This window comes from Thunnus thynnus, chromosome 12, assembly GCF_963924715.1.
Source record: "Thunnus thynnus chromosome 12, fThuThy2.1, whole genome shotgun sequence".
NCBI classification, from domain to species: Eukaryota; Metazoa; Chordata; class Actinopteri; order Scombriformes; family Scombridae; genus Thunnus; species Thunnus thynnus.
This window is the reverse complement of record NC_089528.1, coordinates 9791129-9808712: the sequence shown is the minus strand read 5'-3', so window position 1 is coordinate 9808712 and position 17584 is coordinate 9791129. Positions and strand designations below refer to the sequence as shown.

The window sequence follows — 17584 nt, the reverse complement described above, 5'->3', positions numbered from 1 at the left end:
CTCCCCCACAAAAAAATTGTAATTTAAAACAAATTTCCTACATTTCTACATTGCCTAACCTTTTGGATTAAGCCAAGAAACAGCCAGCCACTAGTCTAGATAAATTAGATTGAGGGTGCTATGAAAACCAAGAATGCATCGTGAGAAATTTTCAGAGCAACATAGACACAGGGTGTCCCCATAACCATAGTAACTCACTCTCACTCCTGCCTGCGTGCGCATGGCATGAGAGGAGAAAGAGATACACTATGCTGCCGCCAGAAGAGCCGCTGACTGAGATTTGTGCATATTTCCTGCTTTCTCCCTGATGGTCTGAATAACTCACCGCTGCACGGTGCTGCTGTTGCGCTGTGCTGCTCTGTCTTGTCTGCCTGTGTGTGCTGTCAGTGTCCTCTTTTCTCTGACGTTATCAGTTATGAATTGGTTTTTCACTGCGTAAGAAAATGGACGTGTGGTGTGTGAAAAGTCTCACAGTCAATATGTGAGACTTGGCAGCCCTGGTTTATATCATGTGCCCACCCTGTACAGTTGCTATATTGTGCTACTTAGCTAACATTGCGTTGTGACTATTTCAGCAGCTTTAGTGGTGAGAGAGAAGCCTTTAGTCATGGTCTGAGTAATCTGTTTCTATGGTGGGTGGTTTCTGGACTCTTTGATTGGTCCTTTTTTACTGCAGGTATTTGGTGGGCCCACACTAAAGGATATCAACCCTCACACAGTCCATCAATAGCTGTCTGAGACTTTGTTTCTCTTGTCTGACTCCAGTGTGCTATTTGTGTTTGTGGGAGAGAAGAAACCCTGAAAGCAGGCAACATTTGGAGCTTGAAACATTGATAAACAGAAAGGCTACTTGCACATGTGCAGAAGCGGGTGATTGTGCGTGTGAGTTGTGTTTGCATGTGACTGGCGGGTTATGTTCAAAGGCAAACAGCAGCTGGGACTACAATCAGAGTGTGTCTTAATTACGCTGCCTCGTTGCTAGGAGCAGATTTTCTAGAAAAAGAAATTTGACCTCGGGCAGTATTACAGTTATGCTAATTTTCGTCTGCAGTGGGAAATGTAATATCCTGCTCTCAGTGCCTTGTCACAGCAATTTGAATGCCTTACTCTTCAGGCCACTGAGTGTCTTTCTGAAAATTCAGTCCGCATCTGGCATTATGTTTTGTGTTATTGGAGGCAGGTCTTTGCAAGAAAGCGAGAGAAAAAGAAGGAAGGAGAAAAAGAGAGAGATGTGGTTCATTCTCTACACAGGGTAAAAGGCTAATCTCCCAATTCCCATTACAGTCCCGCAGTTAGTAGACAGACACTGTAATCCAGTGTGGCACACATTTCCATATACAGGAGTGACTGCGCTCTAGGCCCTGCTCATGCAGGCCCCTTTGGCTTCCTGTGAATTAAGAGTGGCAGACACTTTTTAGCATTTATTCTTAAATCCAATCCTATTTTAAACCCAAGATACATAATGGAGGACAGCTTAAAAGTAATGAAAATAGACATCAACCTTTCTTAAGGCTTTTAAAGACTTTCATTTTATGTGTTGTGCTCAGAAACAAGAATTTAATGACATACATTGGGTTGACCACAAACCTTCAGAAACTGCCTTAGTGTAAGATCAGTAGTCTAAATGCAGAGAAATTTCAGAGATCTGAATACCAATCACAAGTGTTTGCTGGGGTGCCATCTGATTGACCAGAATTCCTCAGTGTCAGATACCATACCTGGACAAATAATAAGCGGCACAGCTAAGTTTTTTGTGCCTTTAAATCTCGTAATCGATTGTAGCCCTGATTTACACTTGTGTCTCATATCAGGATAAAATCCAGATAAAATTCAATACACTTCATTTCACACTTAGCCACATACATATGCGTGTAAACAGATGACAAATCTGATTTCATCCATCTTGGTTTTTTCTTGGTGTTGTGTCAAAGTCTCTTCCCCCTTATCTTAAAGGATATGGCTGGCGATTTTCTATATTTTTCTTAATGTCAACAAATCTCATGTGTAGAGCTGACAATAAGAAAAATATAGCAAATCACCAGCCTTATCCTTTAACCTTTATCACAACCTTAGCCCTATAACTGCAACCAGTTGTCGTTTGTGATAGTTAACCTAAACCTTACCTTAGCCCTAACCCCCACCCATTATTTCTGCAACACCTAACCTTAACACAACCTAAGATGTAGCCACATGGGGAAACACTTTTTGACCGGGAAACAAACTTTGACACAAGTTCTGGCTACGTGCAAATCAGGGTCAACCCTACTCCAGTGGTAGAAATGTGCCTGAAGGTGTTTGGTAATAGGTAGAAGAAACATAATTTAGTCTAGTTGTTTAGTTACACCAAAAACACTTTAGCTAGCATGCTAATAACTGTCCTAAAACTAACACAATATAACATGACACATGGACTACTCCTGCTGCTCTCTCACCCAGACAGATTATGGAATGCTTGCACTTATCAGGGATCAGATATATACTACAACAGCAGTTTGTATCACTTTATGAGACGGGGAGAATGACGGGTCATTTCGGTTTAATTTGCATCTCTTCAGCTGCTGTTATCACAGGGGACACACACTGTAGAGGCTATTTCCACAGGCTGCTTACTGACATAGTTACATTTCAGAGGAATAAAGATCACATTCGCAACTTGGAGAGATAGATACATTTACACCTTTTCAACATCCTGCTAGAATAGGTCTCATTTACGCTCTCATGGAGTGGCCAGATGTAAATGTGGTAAAAAATTTTCCCATCGCAAACTCACTTTAAAGGTGTAATATGTAAGAAGTGGCCACATGTCAAAATCATACCCCACACTTGGGGGCAGCATATCAGCAGGGAGATGGGCCCCCCTCCCTCCCTTCCCCCTAAATGCTTCATCCCACCACCACTACTCTCATAGAATTATCACTCACTGAATATAGCGTAAAGCTTACTGTTTACAGTGAATCTGTGCTATGGCGTTGCCAAGATATCAAAATGCTACGGAGACATTAGAGCCAGCAGTAAAATACCAAAGAGCTGCACAGATCACTTCATCAGGTCATGTTCTCCCTGGTATGATGACAGATGTTGACCAGCTGATCATCTCAGGAGTCGGGTACTAGCAGTTGAGATGACCAGCTGCTCTCACCTGGCCGGCGGCTCCTCACATCTCCGAAAACAGGTGTTACTTGGATAAACTGACCACATATTGGGAATATAAACGGTTAATTTGTCACCTGAAAAATTATTAAAACTTAAGGTGACATAATAATGGTCCTACAGCGAAAATTACAAGAGCTTTTAGCCTGGCTCAAAATCTCCGCCATTGCTGCCGGTTGCTAAGGTCTGTGCTACTTCTTCATCCTCCCATGTTAGACTGAGGGCAGACTGGATGCTACGGTGACTCACTATTGCCTCTTGAGGTACAAGGTGGTATTATGAGACAGGATGGGCTAGGACTATTCTTATTGTACCTTTTAAAATGATAGCCCCACCAGCTCTTTCATTGTTGCAGACGTAATGGATTGCGTCAGTCTGGTGTCAATGTTGAGTTATGCATTTGGTCCTAGAGTTGTAATTACTTTTGACAGATGGATAATGATTGTTAAGAAGACTGTCTCCTGTGCTCAGCTACATAGAAACTTAGAGGAGATTGTACAAATGAACAGGGAAATGGCTCTGCGATCCTCTTCATTAAATTCTATTCATTTGATCTCTCTCTCATTTCTGAGTCATACTAGTTCTCAATTTGCTGGAAAAGACGGTCAAAGACTGTTTTTTGTGTCAATCATCAATGCCATAAGGTTGGATAAGAGTGAATAGAGAGATGAATGTGCGTGCACATGCAAACAGTAAGGTTGTGTGTGTGCTTTGGCGTAGACACACCTCAGATGTTCTTTGTTATCATCTTGAAGTGAAGATGTTTTCAGTCTTTTCAGCTGTATGCTGGTGTGCATTGGTGCACTTAATTAATCAGTGAACTTGCACTGTGTTTTACTGTAAACTCTCAGCACCAATATTCTCCAACTGAGATCTCCTGCGAGGCTTCAACCAGTTCTGTGCTTCTAATCTGTGAACTGGCATGTAAGATTTTATTTCAGTTTTCTTTGTAGTAGAGGCTTTTTTTCAGGATTTTATTTTTAACTTCAAAATTAATGTTGAAATGTTTGAGAAATGATTGCCTAGATGTTAGAGATGTGGTCTTTAGAGATTAGAGATTTGGGCTCTAGTTTGAGGAAAGTAAAACACTCCTCTTGGATTTTCCCCAAATATTTTTGCCTCATACAGTATGTAAGCAAACTTCTGAGCCCCCAGCTGCGCCAACGGAGCTGCTTAGCAGCTAACTGTAAAAGACTGTTCTGTTGTTTAAAAGCTGCAGGTTTAAGGTGAGGAAAGATTATGTGTATGCAGTCAACTCTCTCTGAATTATTAAAGGTTAAAATCAGAGAGTCTGATCTGTATCTCGGAGGAAAAGGTCTGGGTAGACTGCCGTGACTGTGATGAGAAATACCTCAGGACTGAATAACACACAGAACAAAACAAAGCACAAGGGCGCAACCTCCGCAGAGCACATAAGTTAGGTTTTGCAGGATTTTGGTTTGAACCCCTAACTGTAGATTGTATGTTTCAGGCCAGGAGGAAATAGAATCTGGCTGCTGTGCTGATTTTGGAGTCATTTCCACTGAAGTGTGCAGGAGAGGCTCTGCAGGGAAGAGCAGCAGTGAAGGTGTCAGCTGTTTGGCTGAGGGACCTGTCCTCAAACTGTGTGTCTTAGTGTTTTCTAGACCAGGGAGACTTTATTACCAAAAGCTGTGGGGCTTGTGACAGACTGCACCAACCAGCCTATGTCCTTTCATTTGGATGTCACCTCAGTAGGAAGGTTTCCAGCAATTGTCTCACATTTATTCATTTATTTGCCAGTTTATCATGGTCTGCAAAGATTTCTTCATTATTGCTTTTACTTCCTTTTGCAAATTCCTGTGATTTTTGTGTGTGAACTTGTCAGGGAAGTAGCTCTTTATCAAAATAAGCTTTCAGCATTTTATCTTACCACAAGAGGCCTGTCCATCTGTCTGGCAGGATTACTTTTATTAGGAAGTTTCCTGCGTTGCTGCTCTTTTGTGATAAAAGTGGGATTTGGGGGAGGATGCACCAGCTCCAGCTGTGGAATTGTGCACATTATGTGACCCTTGCCATGGAATTAGAAACAGCAGCAAGGGCTGGTTACTGCAAACACCCACTGTTAAAACCTTACTTGCTTCCGCCATAGTCCAAAATAATTAGATTTCCCTGCCAAAATCTCCAAGCACAGGTTTCTCAATGAAACGCTCAGTAACTCTTTATCACAGCTGCTCATATTCTCAAAGGCACGAAAATTTGCAAACAAATTAAAGAAACAATGGCCTATCGTTCCGACAGGACATTTAAGTCACTTGTGCCACATCAGCTGGTCTGACAAACACAAATTATGTTCAACACACGAAACAAGGTGTTCCAGTTAGATTTATCCCTGCAGGTCCTACCTGCTGCTCTGCTGCAGACCATGCTGTTTACTCCCTCTAACATCCACCTTCCACCATCCACCCTCCTACTGTGTGATTCCTGTCTTCTCTTTCTCGAGGTGTTTCTGTTGAAGCTATGTCTTGCATATCTCAGTGATATATGTCTGCCGGGCTCTGTTCTGACACCCCTGGGGTTTGGTTGTGCTCCCTGCTGAATCATTAGCGGGCTGCTGGAATTCATACAGGGAACACCCTAGAGAGCAGAACCTGCACTGCCAAATATAACTGTGTAACCACTTGTACAACAATTGTTTTAACTCCATAATGAGACGTAAAATTCCTGGCTGAATCTAGGTTAGCAGTAGTGGTAATTACATAGGACTGGATGACATTACAGCAAGGTTGCATCAGTGATACTATGTTTTATCATATGCAAGCTGTAAAGCAAGTATGACACACTTTGAAATAGGCCATATATTGCTTGAATCACCTTCCTCTGTCTGGTCTCACCTTTATTCTTTTATTCTGATTATTTTCTTTCCTACTCACAATTTTTATGGGTATTATATTTGTGTTTACAGCCACGTTCTGATGTCTCCTGATGATAGATGATATGGATACTGTTCTACACGCTGACAGTTCACAAGAGCAAAAAATGGAAATGATATCAACTTGATGTATGTCACATGACGTTTCTTTGCAGTGGCTGTATAGTAAAAAATAATAAGCAGGCAGCTGTAGTGGAATTAAATGTGTATTGTTGTTGCTAATGTAGGTCAATTCATTATCTCACAACACTCCTCACAGGCAGCATGAATTATCGTTGGAATCTTGTGGGATGTTCAGGAGTCCTCTGCACGAAAGAAATGCGTCATGGAGGTCCATGTGGCTTGATAAAGAAGCAAAAGACACGGCCATGTCTGTTCTATTCATTTCATTTCCATAATTGATCGTTTGCTTTGCTTCGTTTGTTTCACTCTTCATTCTTGTCCAAGCACTTTAACAAAGTACCTGCTGCATGTAAAGAAAACTCAATGTCATTTTGAAGTCAGACTGTCACTGTAAACTTGCTGGGCCCTGTTTGCTGTAGCTTGATAGTACATTCAACACAATTGGGAACCGAATACCACTGTATGGGCAAGGTTTTGCTTCTTGTCCAGAATCCTGAAGTTTTACCAGCCACCTTTGACTAAATTAAATTTAAACAGAGTGTTCAGCATGTTTGACTCTGTGCAGAGGTCCCTGTGGTTTTGGCTTGCCCTGTATTTTGAATTATGGTACAGCGTGTTTCAGTTAAGATGCCAGTCTGTAGGATGAAAATGTTGACATATGCATTTTGATGAACCATATTTTGCTTCTCTAAACCAGTAAACACAGGAAAAAAAAAAAATTGTGGCAGAAGGTCAGACACATGGAGCAAGCATCACGCGGTGAAGCGCAGGAACATGCGCGTGTATGTGTGTGTATATGTTTATGCTTTTACTGATATTCAGAGCAGCAGCAAGCCTTTCTTGTAAACAGTGATGTAAGTGTTATCTCGGCAAAATATGTCAGTTTGATTTCACCGCTCTGTGGTATGTGTATATTCTGTATTTGTGTGTTTGCATTCACCCCCATGCATTCTCCATATGAGCATGCAGAGCGAAAGGAAGTGGACCGTCACATGAGCATGAATAAAAAAAAAAAAAATAAAAAAAAATTTGCATCGAAGCTTAAAAACAGCTTGCAGCTCTATAAATCAAGATATATTCTGAATGTTGATGTGGCTCAGCAGCGCGCTGTTGCCCTCTCTCAGACAGCGGTGTACAACCACCTGTATCGCTGTCTAATATTGGTCTGTCACACTTCAGGCATCAAGGTAAATCTCTTAGGGTTTAGCTAAGCTGAACCAAACTGTCTTCCTATAAATCACTCTCAGGCTCCCTTGGAGGCACTAAGGAGCTCTGCTGGCGGAGGCTGCCCATGCAGGCTCCTCCTTGGTCAGGAAGTGTTTGTGCCAATGTGACCTGACAGGGAGAGAGAAAATATGTCTTATAGCAGGCTGTGAGCTATAATTAGCACAGTATGTGTCTTTGATAAGTACACAAGGTCTGAAGAAACACAAGGGAGTGAACAGCAGCAAGTAGCTTCAAGCAGCCTCCTTTACCTCTGACATCCTGAACGTATTGTGATGCAGGTCTGATAGCAGGCCTACAATAAAGACTGGGACTCCTTTTGATAATCTTCATTGTGATTCTTATTAGTCATTTAAAGGCATAAATATATTATGACATGGCTATTTTCAACTAAAGTGAAATGCTGCAGGATTGCTGACTTATTGATATTAATGATAACCAAAGCAATGGCAAACTGTGACAGTAATTATATGTCAATATAGTTTGGGAATACACTGGTAAAATTGCGAGCCACTATCTTAGTCAACTTTACTAAACCAACAACTGGGACAAGCCGTCGCCTAGTAACAGCCAATGCTGGCAGCCTACCAGAAGAAACCCTATAATGTGTCTGTATGTATATTCTCTATTATTGTGTTCAGCTCCTCCTCTGTAAAAATCCAAAGCTTTTTGTGTTTTCATTTTCATTTTCCGCATCCATGATTTTGTCTTCCTCTTCCCAAATTTAAAATGAACGTTGCTATTTTAGGATAGATTTTTACCTGCTAGTTCAAATGGAGTATTATTATATGAATGGTGATGAGGATGCATCATCAGAGTCATTGTCTTAAAAGAATGCACAACTTCTGGCCAATCAGACTCTTCAATCAGAAAAGTCAAGACAGTTTTATTTATACGGTACACCATAAATCACAAATAACAAATTAGCCTCAGAGAACTTTACAATCTTTACAACATACAGTGCAACACCCTCTATCACTAAACCCTCGATTTAGATAAAGAACAAATAATTATTTACTTTGCAGCACAATTAGGTTACAGTGGTTATAGGGTAAGCACTCTGATGTCATACCTTTAGCTTTATCTTTAACATTTGATTTGCCCAATTTGTTCTAAAGGGCAAAAAGGTACAGCAAGAGAGAGAAAGAGAGATTGAATCCATAGATACCACTGCTCTGTGTTTCTAGATCAATACTCTATCAACCAGTGCTGAGTTAGAGCTCAGCCTCATGTGGCTTTTCATCTTCCTGTTGGTTCCACTAGCTCACAGCTCTCTTAGCACAGGACTGACTGATGGGAGACAATACCTAGCCTCTATTGACAGATAAAAGGATTGCATCAACAGAAGAAATTATTTACTCACTCGAAGGACACTTTAATTCAGCTATGTGGGCCTTGGTATACAAAAACAGAGACATATTAAGAATATAAATTGAAATTGACCAAAGTAGACCATTTCTGTTTGTGCATCTGGCTATTCTAGCAAACCCCAACCCTCAAATTAGCCTAGTTAGATTCTATAATCATTTGAAAAAGCAATTTCAAGAACAGCATGTCCCAAGTCTTGTTGATGCCATGCTGTATTTTGTATGCTACCATGATATCCCATTAATTTTGGAAGGTTTAGTCATTTGCATGCAGGCTTAAGCCAACAGGATACATTATGTTTCCTGCTTCGACAACACTCCCGTACTTCACTCTGGGCTAATGAGGCCATTTGTCTTCTAATGCCCAGGAGAATGTGCTTATCACTGCATTACCTATTAAGCCTCTCATGGCCTCCAAATGGAAAGAGCTGTCATTAATATCCTTCATGGTTAAAAAAAAAAGTTTCTTCAAGGGGTTAGAGTTTGTGAATGTGTGTGTGTGTTAATGTCAGATGACTGAAGGCTGTCTGCTGCGCTACTCTTGAACATCACTGAATGATTGATTGAGCACACTGTGCATTAAGATGTACATTCATTAGACCTATAATCACACATACATACATACTGGTCAAACACAGGTTTGGCCGGTATGGCTTTTTGAAATTTCTGAGTTTATGTTTTGTATAAATATTCAATACCTTTTGACTTTTAGACACTGAGGTGCTTTGAGCTACATGGTAGCATCAGCACACTAACATGCTCACAATAACAATGCTAACATGCTGATGTTTTGCAGATATTTACCTTGCTCAACATGCTACTATCGGCTAATTAGCACTAAACACAAAGTACAGCTGATGAGGTATTTAATCAAAGTACTGAACAAATTAAAATTTTGACTTTGACCTTATGATGGAGCTAGATGAAAATTAAGGGATTACCAAGGTTAATGAAAATAATTCTGAGGGGAACATGAATGTCTGCACCAAATTTCATGGCAATACATCCAATAGTTGAGAGATTTCACTCACCACGAAGGTTATTGTGGTGATAGAGGAAAAGTCAGAGGATCACCAAAGTCAATAGAGCGTATCTTCTGGAGATCATGAATGTCTGTATAAAGCTTCATGGAGATCCATCCAATAGTTGTTGAGATATTTCAGTCTGCACCAAAGTGATGGACCGGTTGACCGTTAATTACCATCACTAAAAATGTTGAAAATTGGTTAGCAGCCCCTCAAAACAGGATGAGGCAGATTTCATGGCAGATTTACAGTCTGACACCTCTGAAGCTGCTGAGGAATATTATAGTTTCACATCAGTCACATCAGCAGCACTGACTGGCCCTTATCTGATTTCATATAAAGCTCAACATCAGCCAAATGTAACAGCAAACCCACGCTGTATATGAGCCTTTCATGCACATCCGCATGGATAGCGTCTAAGAAAGATGAAAAGGAGTAGAAGCAGTAAAATGTTGACAACATCGGCCCTGCAGGAGAAGGCTCCAGGTGGGGTTGTCGGAGCGTGGAGCTCCTTCCCACTGTACCTCCTCCAGGAGACATAACATGGCTGGGTGAACTCCCCTGTGCAGGGCCCTCATTCTGTCTGTGTCACATCCCATTTGTAATGCTCATGATAGGTGACTCACACAACACTGAATGGCTATTGTTTTTTTTCTTAGATTTTTCTCAGATGTACTGGAGTGTCTCCGTGTAAGAGTCTACCAAACAAGAAGATATAGTGTGCGTGTGTGAGAGAGAGAGAGAGTGAGAGTGGGTGGGTTTACATGTGTGCAGTACATGTCACAGGGATTAACATTCAGTAAGTGCTATCTCTGCCATCTACAGTAATACTGTCTGTTTTTATTCAGTATCACACTTTCCATTAGGATTCCGTAAAGCATTATTACTGTGTATGTCCGTCTCTATTTCTGCAGCTATTACTCACTTCTGTTATTTTCTCGGCTCTCTATCTAACGGCTTGCTCCCCTCTCATTCTACTGTCACTTTCCCCTTCAGCCCAACCTCATGCTTGCCGTCCCCCCCCACGAGTCTAACATTTTAAAATCTCTCCTAATTAAAACAGAAAGTCATTTCAAGCAGATGGCGTGAGCTGGCCTGGGTAATTATTGCCAAGTGAACCATGGCCCCTGTAGACCTTGACTGAAATGAGTAGTGAGCTTGGCTGGATTGGGTAAGGAGCTAAGACTCTAAGAGAAACTGCGCCACGTGGGCACATCTGACCTGCAGAGGCCACATACTGGATCAACCTGAGATTTTTAAGGTTTTTGTCATAAGTTCAAACGAAGTCTTAAGCACAGTCTTAACCAGCACACACTGCGGCGCTCTAGGGCGTCAGCTCTGCCTTCATCTCTCTTTTGGTTCATCTCATGGGACTGAGATTAATTAACACAATATTAATACCCATACATGGATTTGGTTGGATGTATGAGAATGGAAGGTTTGTTTGGGAAGTTAAAATGTATTTTATATATCTTCTTTTAGGTTTTATAGAGCATGGGTCTTATGAATCTTATTACTCTGTTGTAGGAGGTATGATGGCTTTAAACTTGTTGTCCCAAGGTCTTTAGGTGTGTATTGACACCTCCCTATGTGAGTGACAAAAAGATTTTGATACATGTGTGCTTGTGATTAAAGCAGGAAACACCAAAGTTAGGTTTTTTTTATAATGTGAGCACACCACTAATGCATTTATGCACTTGAGGGAGGTGTTGGTTAAAAGGATGTCACAATCCTCCTTTGCTCCATAATCATCTGTCCTTACTGTTTTAACGAAGGCCCACATTCCAGTTCTCTAATGAGGATACAAGTGGCACTTAAGCTCCACTCCGGAAAACCTGCACCATGATATCTGATCTAGGAAAAATAACAATCAAAAATGTGTTTATTTTTTGTGGTGGCATGCTTAGACACAGGGCTGGGGTTTTAGGAAAATAGAGTGAAATAGACCTACGATTGAAGGAACAAAGGGAGGAGAGGGGGGCGTTACAATGAACAGGGAATGTTTGTCTCATTAGTGTAATGGGGTCAGTTCGTCACGATTTTCAGGAAAAGCGAGGGAGGAAGTTAATTGGCATTTTTGAAGTGGAATGAAATGAGGGTCGTGGTTAAAAGCTGAAAACACATTCACAGCTGAAACACATGTCCTGTTACAGATGCTATCAGATATTTTTTAATTTATTTTAATGGCACCAACAAGCCAAAATGAGCCATTATTGGTTTGACTTTGGCACGCTGACACATGAGAATTTGGCAGTTAAACAAGATTTAGAATTAGAGACAAGCAGTTTCCAATCAAAGTGCTTCTTGGTGGCAGACAATCCCGTAGCTGCTCCACAGTCATAGATAAGGCTTAGGTGAACCTGTACTCCAAATGTGAGAATTAGATTTCAGTGAGATTTTAGAGCCAAAGAGAAACAGAGGTGTGACATGAAGAAAAAGGTCTGTGGCGGGACATCTCCTCACTTTTCAAACAACATTTACAGGTTTACAGTTTGATTTATGCACTAAAATCTCACTAAACAGTACAGTCCTGACCGTCCAGCTGGTATAAACGAGACGATTTCTCTTGATAAAATACTAATATGCTCATCTAGGTCGCTTTCAATTACTACTACAGTATGTACTCACAGTTACTGTAAACTTTTTTGTTGCCCTGAAATTGGCCTCTCATGCTACATTAACCAATTCGATCGGTGCTGTACAGGAAGCTGTGTAAACACTCCGGTGTATTTTACAAGTAAAAAAAAAAAAAAATCAAATATAGAATCACAGTTGACAATGTGTATGTAGAACGTTCTCTCCAAAAAGACAGAACTGAATCAATCAAATATGAGACAGTGAAGGACAGTGCTATTGATAAAATAATTGACTGTTTAGAGATGCAAGTAAAACAAGTTTCAGATCTCTGTCAGTGAAACCAAATGTGATTTAGTGTTTATCTCTTCTGCCCTTGATAGTGTAACAGTATCAAGAGAGAACAGTAGTTGGAGTAACGCAAACACAGCAAAGAAAGACTCTTGAAAAATCACAGGTTGCTCTCTTCCCACACAGCTGCTCAGTTAAACCTAAGCTCCCTGCGCATCCCTAAACGCTACATGTAATTTGAAGTATCACAGCCAAGATGGGGGCCAGCTTAGGTACCGTTGTGGCAATATAACAACACTAGAGAGCTCAGCTGAGGGCCTTTTATCCAGTGATTTATTAGACCGTACTGCAGGTCCTCCTGGAGACGCAGGCTGAGGAAATTGAATGGCTCTGACCTCAGCCTGCGTCTGGCTCTGTCTGGCCGAGCTCGCAGCCTAGCCTGCCACAGGTGGAGAGTTGTGTGTAGTAGTCTTTGAACACAGCAGGTGTGCAAGATTTCGGTAGCAACTGTGAAAACCTTTGGGCTATTACGTGAAAAATTTGATCAGTCTCAGTTCTCTTCTTGTTGCTTAAATAAGCCTTTTCCTGACATGTTTTTGATTTCCGATTCTCAGCACACTTGGCATGTTTATCAGCCTGTGGCCTTGCTAGGCTCTGTAGCTTTCTGTGGTAAACAGGTTAGGGAGGTTAAAAGGTTTAACCTCCCGGAGCTTGCAGTGTTAGGTAATCAGCATCCATTTCACTGCTCTGTGATGGAAAAACCTGAAGGAGAGATTAGACGGTTTTTGGAGACCAGCAGATGGAGGGCGGGGGAGGGAGACAGGGGTAGGGGGGCGAGACAGCACAATGAATAAGAGTGCAGGAAATAGGCAAAGTGGAGATAATTAGTGAGGGATTGCAGGAGAGAGAGCACTGGAGAGGGGAATAATGTGAGAGATGATCTCCGACGATGAGAGGAATGATTGCTGGGATTCACATAATGTGACCAGTTTCACTACAGATTAAGCCCTACTTCAGATTGACCATGCTCTTACCCAGTCTTTAACTTCCTGTTCTCACTAAGTTATTCTCTGTCTTTGCTTCTCTCTTTCTGAGCAGCCAGGAAAACATGTGCCCCTGCAGAGTTCGCCTGCTTGAATGGCCAGTGTGTCCCAGGACGCTGGCGCTGCGACGGGGAACCAGAATGCCCTGATGGCTCTGATGAGGCAGAGGAGACCTGCAGTAAGTGAAATGATTTCGAACTTGTCGCCTCTTTTTTGAGTTAATCTCTCCTTCTCAAATTTTTGCTCTTGTCTTGAAAAATACTTCATAGTTTTATATTTTCAGGCCTTAAAAAAGTATTCAAATGAAACAGTCTAACAAGGGAATATCACACTTTATATTTGACAACATGCAACCTGAGACGAGGCGTTGCAAGCAGATGCTGCTTTGCAATAAGATGTCACAAGCAAAAAAGATCTAAACCAGCTTATTTGGAGGTAAAACCTAAAGTATCAACCATTTCTTTGAAAGAAGTGTGGCTCAAATTTGTATCTGACTGCTTGTGCTTCTTGTCCCATTGTATTTCATTTTAGTGATGTCACTGCATGACCAGATATCAGCAATTAACTTGGTGAATACAACGACAACTACAAAAATAGGAGCCTCTTTAAGGTTTTTCTGTGTTGTTTTGATCTCAAATGGAGCATCTGAGGGGCACAGTGGGATCTACTATTACAGTAGACCAAATTGTTTATGCAAAAAAAAGAGAGAAGCTTTTGCTGAATAATTATGTTGGCATTTTGCATGTTGCATCTGCATATGCTGTCACGCCTTCATCTTGTTTGAGGCAAGATTTATTTTGACTCTTGCAGAAAATGCATTCAGGTTGCTAATTTCCCTTGCTATCTTGGCTCCGGTGACAGTTCAGCCATCACCAGTCACCACTCACCCACGCACTTCAATACTCAGTGTTGTCTGATGGCGAGTGCAGGAGAGGCCTCGATTACCTCTCTGCCGAGCTTTTAGAGCTGAGGATCTCTGGCTGCCTCGCTTTGAACTTGTGTCAGTCTAGCTCACCCACACACAGGCCCTGATGGAGCTTAGGTGAGTTGACGCTTCCGCAACCAAGCAAGGGCTTGAGTGGGAGGCTTGAGTCTGTTATTAATTGTTTTCTTTCTTCCTTAAATGCTAATTTCTGTTTCTCTCATGGCTGCTTGCTATTCTCATGGGGTGACAGATATCAGATGGAGTTGGAAGTAAAATACAGTGTTATTGTTGTTTTGGAGGGCTGTATCTGACCACTGCGCTGAAAAATAATAATGTCTTGGGGAAAAGCAGATAGTATCTGCACACTGGAACATAGCTCCTGAAATTTATTAGACTGAAAAGGCATTTTCGATTCTACCAGCTCTTCAGGCAACTGGCTAACATGACAAAGAGCAAAGGTATGTAATCTATTGTAGGCACAAGATTGATGACATTGCACTGATTTCATGATCAAGAATGCAAACAAAACAACAGCAAAGGCAGGTAAGAAGAAGACGACTGCTAGCAAGTAACCATAGATGTAAACAATACAGGTTTCAAATGTTTAAGAAAAATCTGCCTTGAAAACGTTTTATGAGTATTTCCTTACTCACTCAACACATTTGTTAGACCACACACAATGAGTTTTGATGAGTAACACTTAAAATAAACAGAAACCTTGTTTACAAGAAAACTCCGCAGGGCACCTTTAACTTTACCTTCAGCCAAACCAATCTGGCCAATATCAAATATTACACTTACACACTGAGTCTGAGACCTTTGTCTTACAAAAGAAATTGTGTTTTAGGTTTAAAACACTAAAGTCCCACCCATCTGTCCCACAAGTAATATTAACAAAGGGCTTGCTGAGATTCAGGGGGACCGTGGATCCATTGGAACAAATGTTTAAGTAGGCATTATTTTGAAAATGGACCACATATTTGAAATAAAAAACAGGGTTTGGCTGCCTGCCCCATTGCCATTGCTGCTGTGTGATGCTAATTGCGTGCTGGGATACTTGTTAACCTCAGATGTCCTCAGAGCGTCCTCAATAAAATTGGCAAGAACATTTCTGAGCTGTACTCGGCCAAATGTGGATTTTTGGATGATTTAGGACAGTATGTGATGATGATTCAGAAGAAGAATACAGATTGAGAAAATGCCTATTGTCAAAAAACAAATAGTTTCAAACACAGATACTAGAGATCACAAAAAGTGATACATATAACATATTTAAATATATTTAAGAATATTGTATAAAGTGAACTAGAGGATAATATGACAACATATTGCAAAGTTAAGTTAACCTCATAGATTAAAAAATAATTTTAAATGGAGGAAACACTCCCCCAAACTTTTTACAGTTACAGGATGACTAGCAAAGAGTGAGTCATTTATAACTTGGAGCAGAAGAACTTAAAAGAGTGTTTTTAATAATGATGTCTTTCAGAGTCTTCAGATACGATAGAGGACGTTGACAAAGATGATGATGTGTCTAATTTGGTATAACCTATTTTAGATATTTTGGTTCTACCCAACATGATCATCTTTAAACTCTTTTTAAAAGTTGTTGTGGGAGGGAATTAAATTGCACCAAGCAGTGTGGGAATGAATCTTTCAGGGAATATTCATTCTAGTTTTGTTCCATTTTATTGGCCGTGGATGTGTGGGATGGTTCGATGAATAATGTAGCGAGCTTCTAATGTCACCCACAGAAAGTTGAGTGCAAGGAGGGAGACATAAAGGGACCTCTGAAGGATAACAAGTTTATATTGGAAATCCAATTAAAGATAAATGAAGGAAGGATTCATCTCTTGGCTGCAGAATAAAGAGATAGAGATCTGGGCTGGGAAGAAAGCCATTTATATGGAAATCTCTATGTATTCACATGGTGTAGTAATGTAAAATTTTCTGAACACCAACAGTGAAGAATTTTTTGGGGGGTTCTTGTTTCGCTCTGCAAACAAAAATTGGTTGATTAGATTTCTCCTTTGACACACAGAAATATGGTGCTTCTGTTTTAACCATTTTCCTGGGCTGTAGGCCAAATGGAAACATTTATGTCCTCTTCCTTCCTACCAAAAAGTCAAGAATAACTAAAACACAGGTTGTCCTCACCATGCAGCGTCTAGCCCTCCTGATGATGTGCTCAAATGAGAAGTGTCAGGTCGAGGCCATGTCCTGAACAGAGAGATTGCTAATGAGATCCACTTCATCACAGCTGTCTTTCTGTTTGAGGGGATCCAACTGTGCCATAATCACACTGAAGAGAAGAGAGAAGGATGGACATTGTACTAATATGCATGCAGCATATTCAGAAACAGCAACCAACCTACTCATGAATTGCTCTCTTATCATCTATCTCATTAACCTAATTTCAGATGGTAAATTACCTGTCTGGTACCAGCCTGCTACTTGGTAAGATTACAAAGCTATAATAAGAACTGTACATCTGTCAGCGAAAACCTCCTGACGTGCTGCATTTTTCTGATTAGACTGAAGATGCCAGAAACAACCTCTGACTTTAAAATATCCACAACAGCAAACTGCCTGAAACTCCTCAATCCCATGCAACATTCACTTTTAAATCAAAAACTACCAAGCTTTGCATTAATCAATTAAACTTTGCTAAAGTGGTGCTTGTCTTGCTTTAATAACAAGAGAGGGAAGGGCTAAATTTCACACAGGCTGCATCCAATCTTAAATGTGATAGTTTGCAAAGAGATATGAAAGTTGCCATTATGTAAATAGCAGGGACCAGTGACTGCACAACTGTTTTACATGGGCTAATTACATACAGCTCAGCATACACCTTTAATGCGTCATGCTCCAGTTATGCTAAAGCTCAATAACCTAGACTGTACTCTCACATGCAGAAATCTCATCTTGTTTTTCATTCAGTTTGCCCCTCAACCAACTCTCCCGTACTTTCT

General features: G+C 40.8%; 1 protein-coding gene across 2 annotated transcripts in view; it reads left to right on the top strand.

Annotated features, from left to right (window-relative positions):
• Window positions 1–17584, top strand: part of LOC137193853 (low-density lipoprotein receptor-related protein 8-like) — an 82141-nt gene that overhangs the window by 14296 nt on the left and 50261 nt on the right. For both annotated transcript variants that reach the window (XM_067605258.1, XM_067605257.1), the window contains exon 3: window positions 13743–13865. In XM_067605258.1, coding sequence (XP_067461359.1) covers window positions 13743–13865 — 123 coding nt within the window. The remainder of the gene's footprint in view (window positions 1–13742; window positions 13866–17584) is intronic.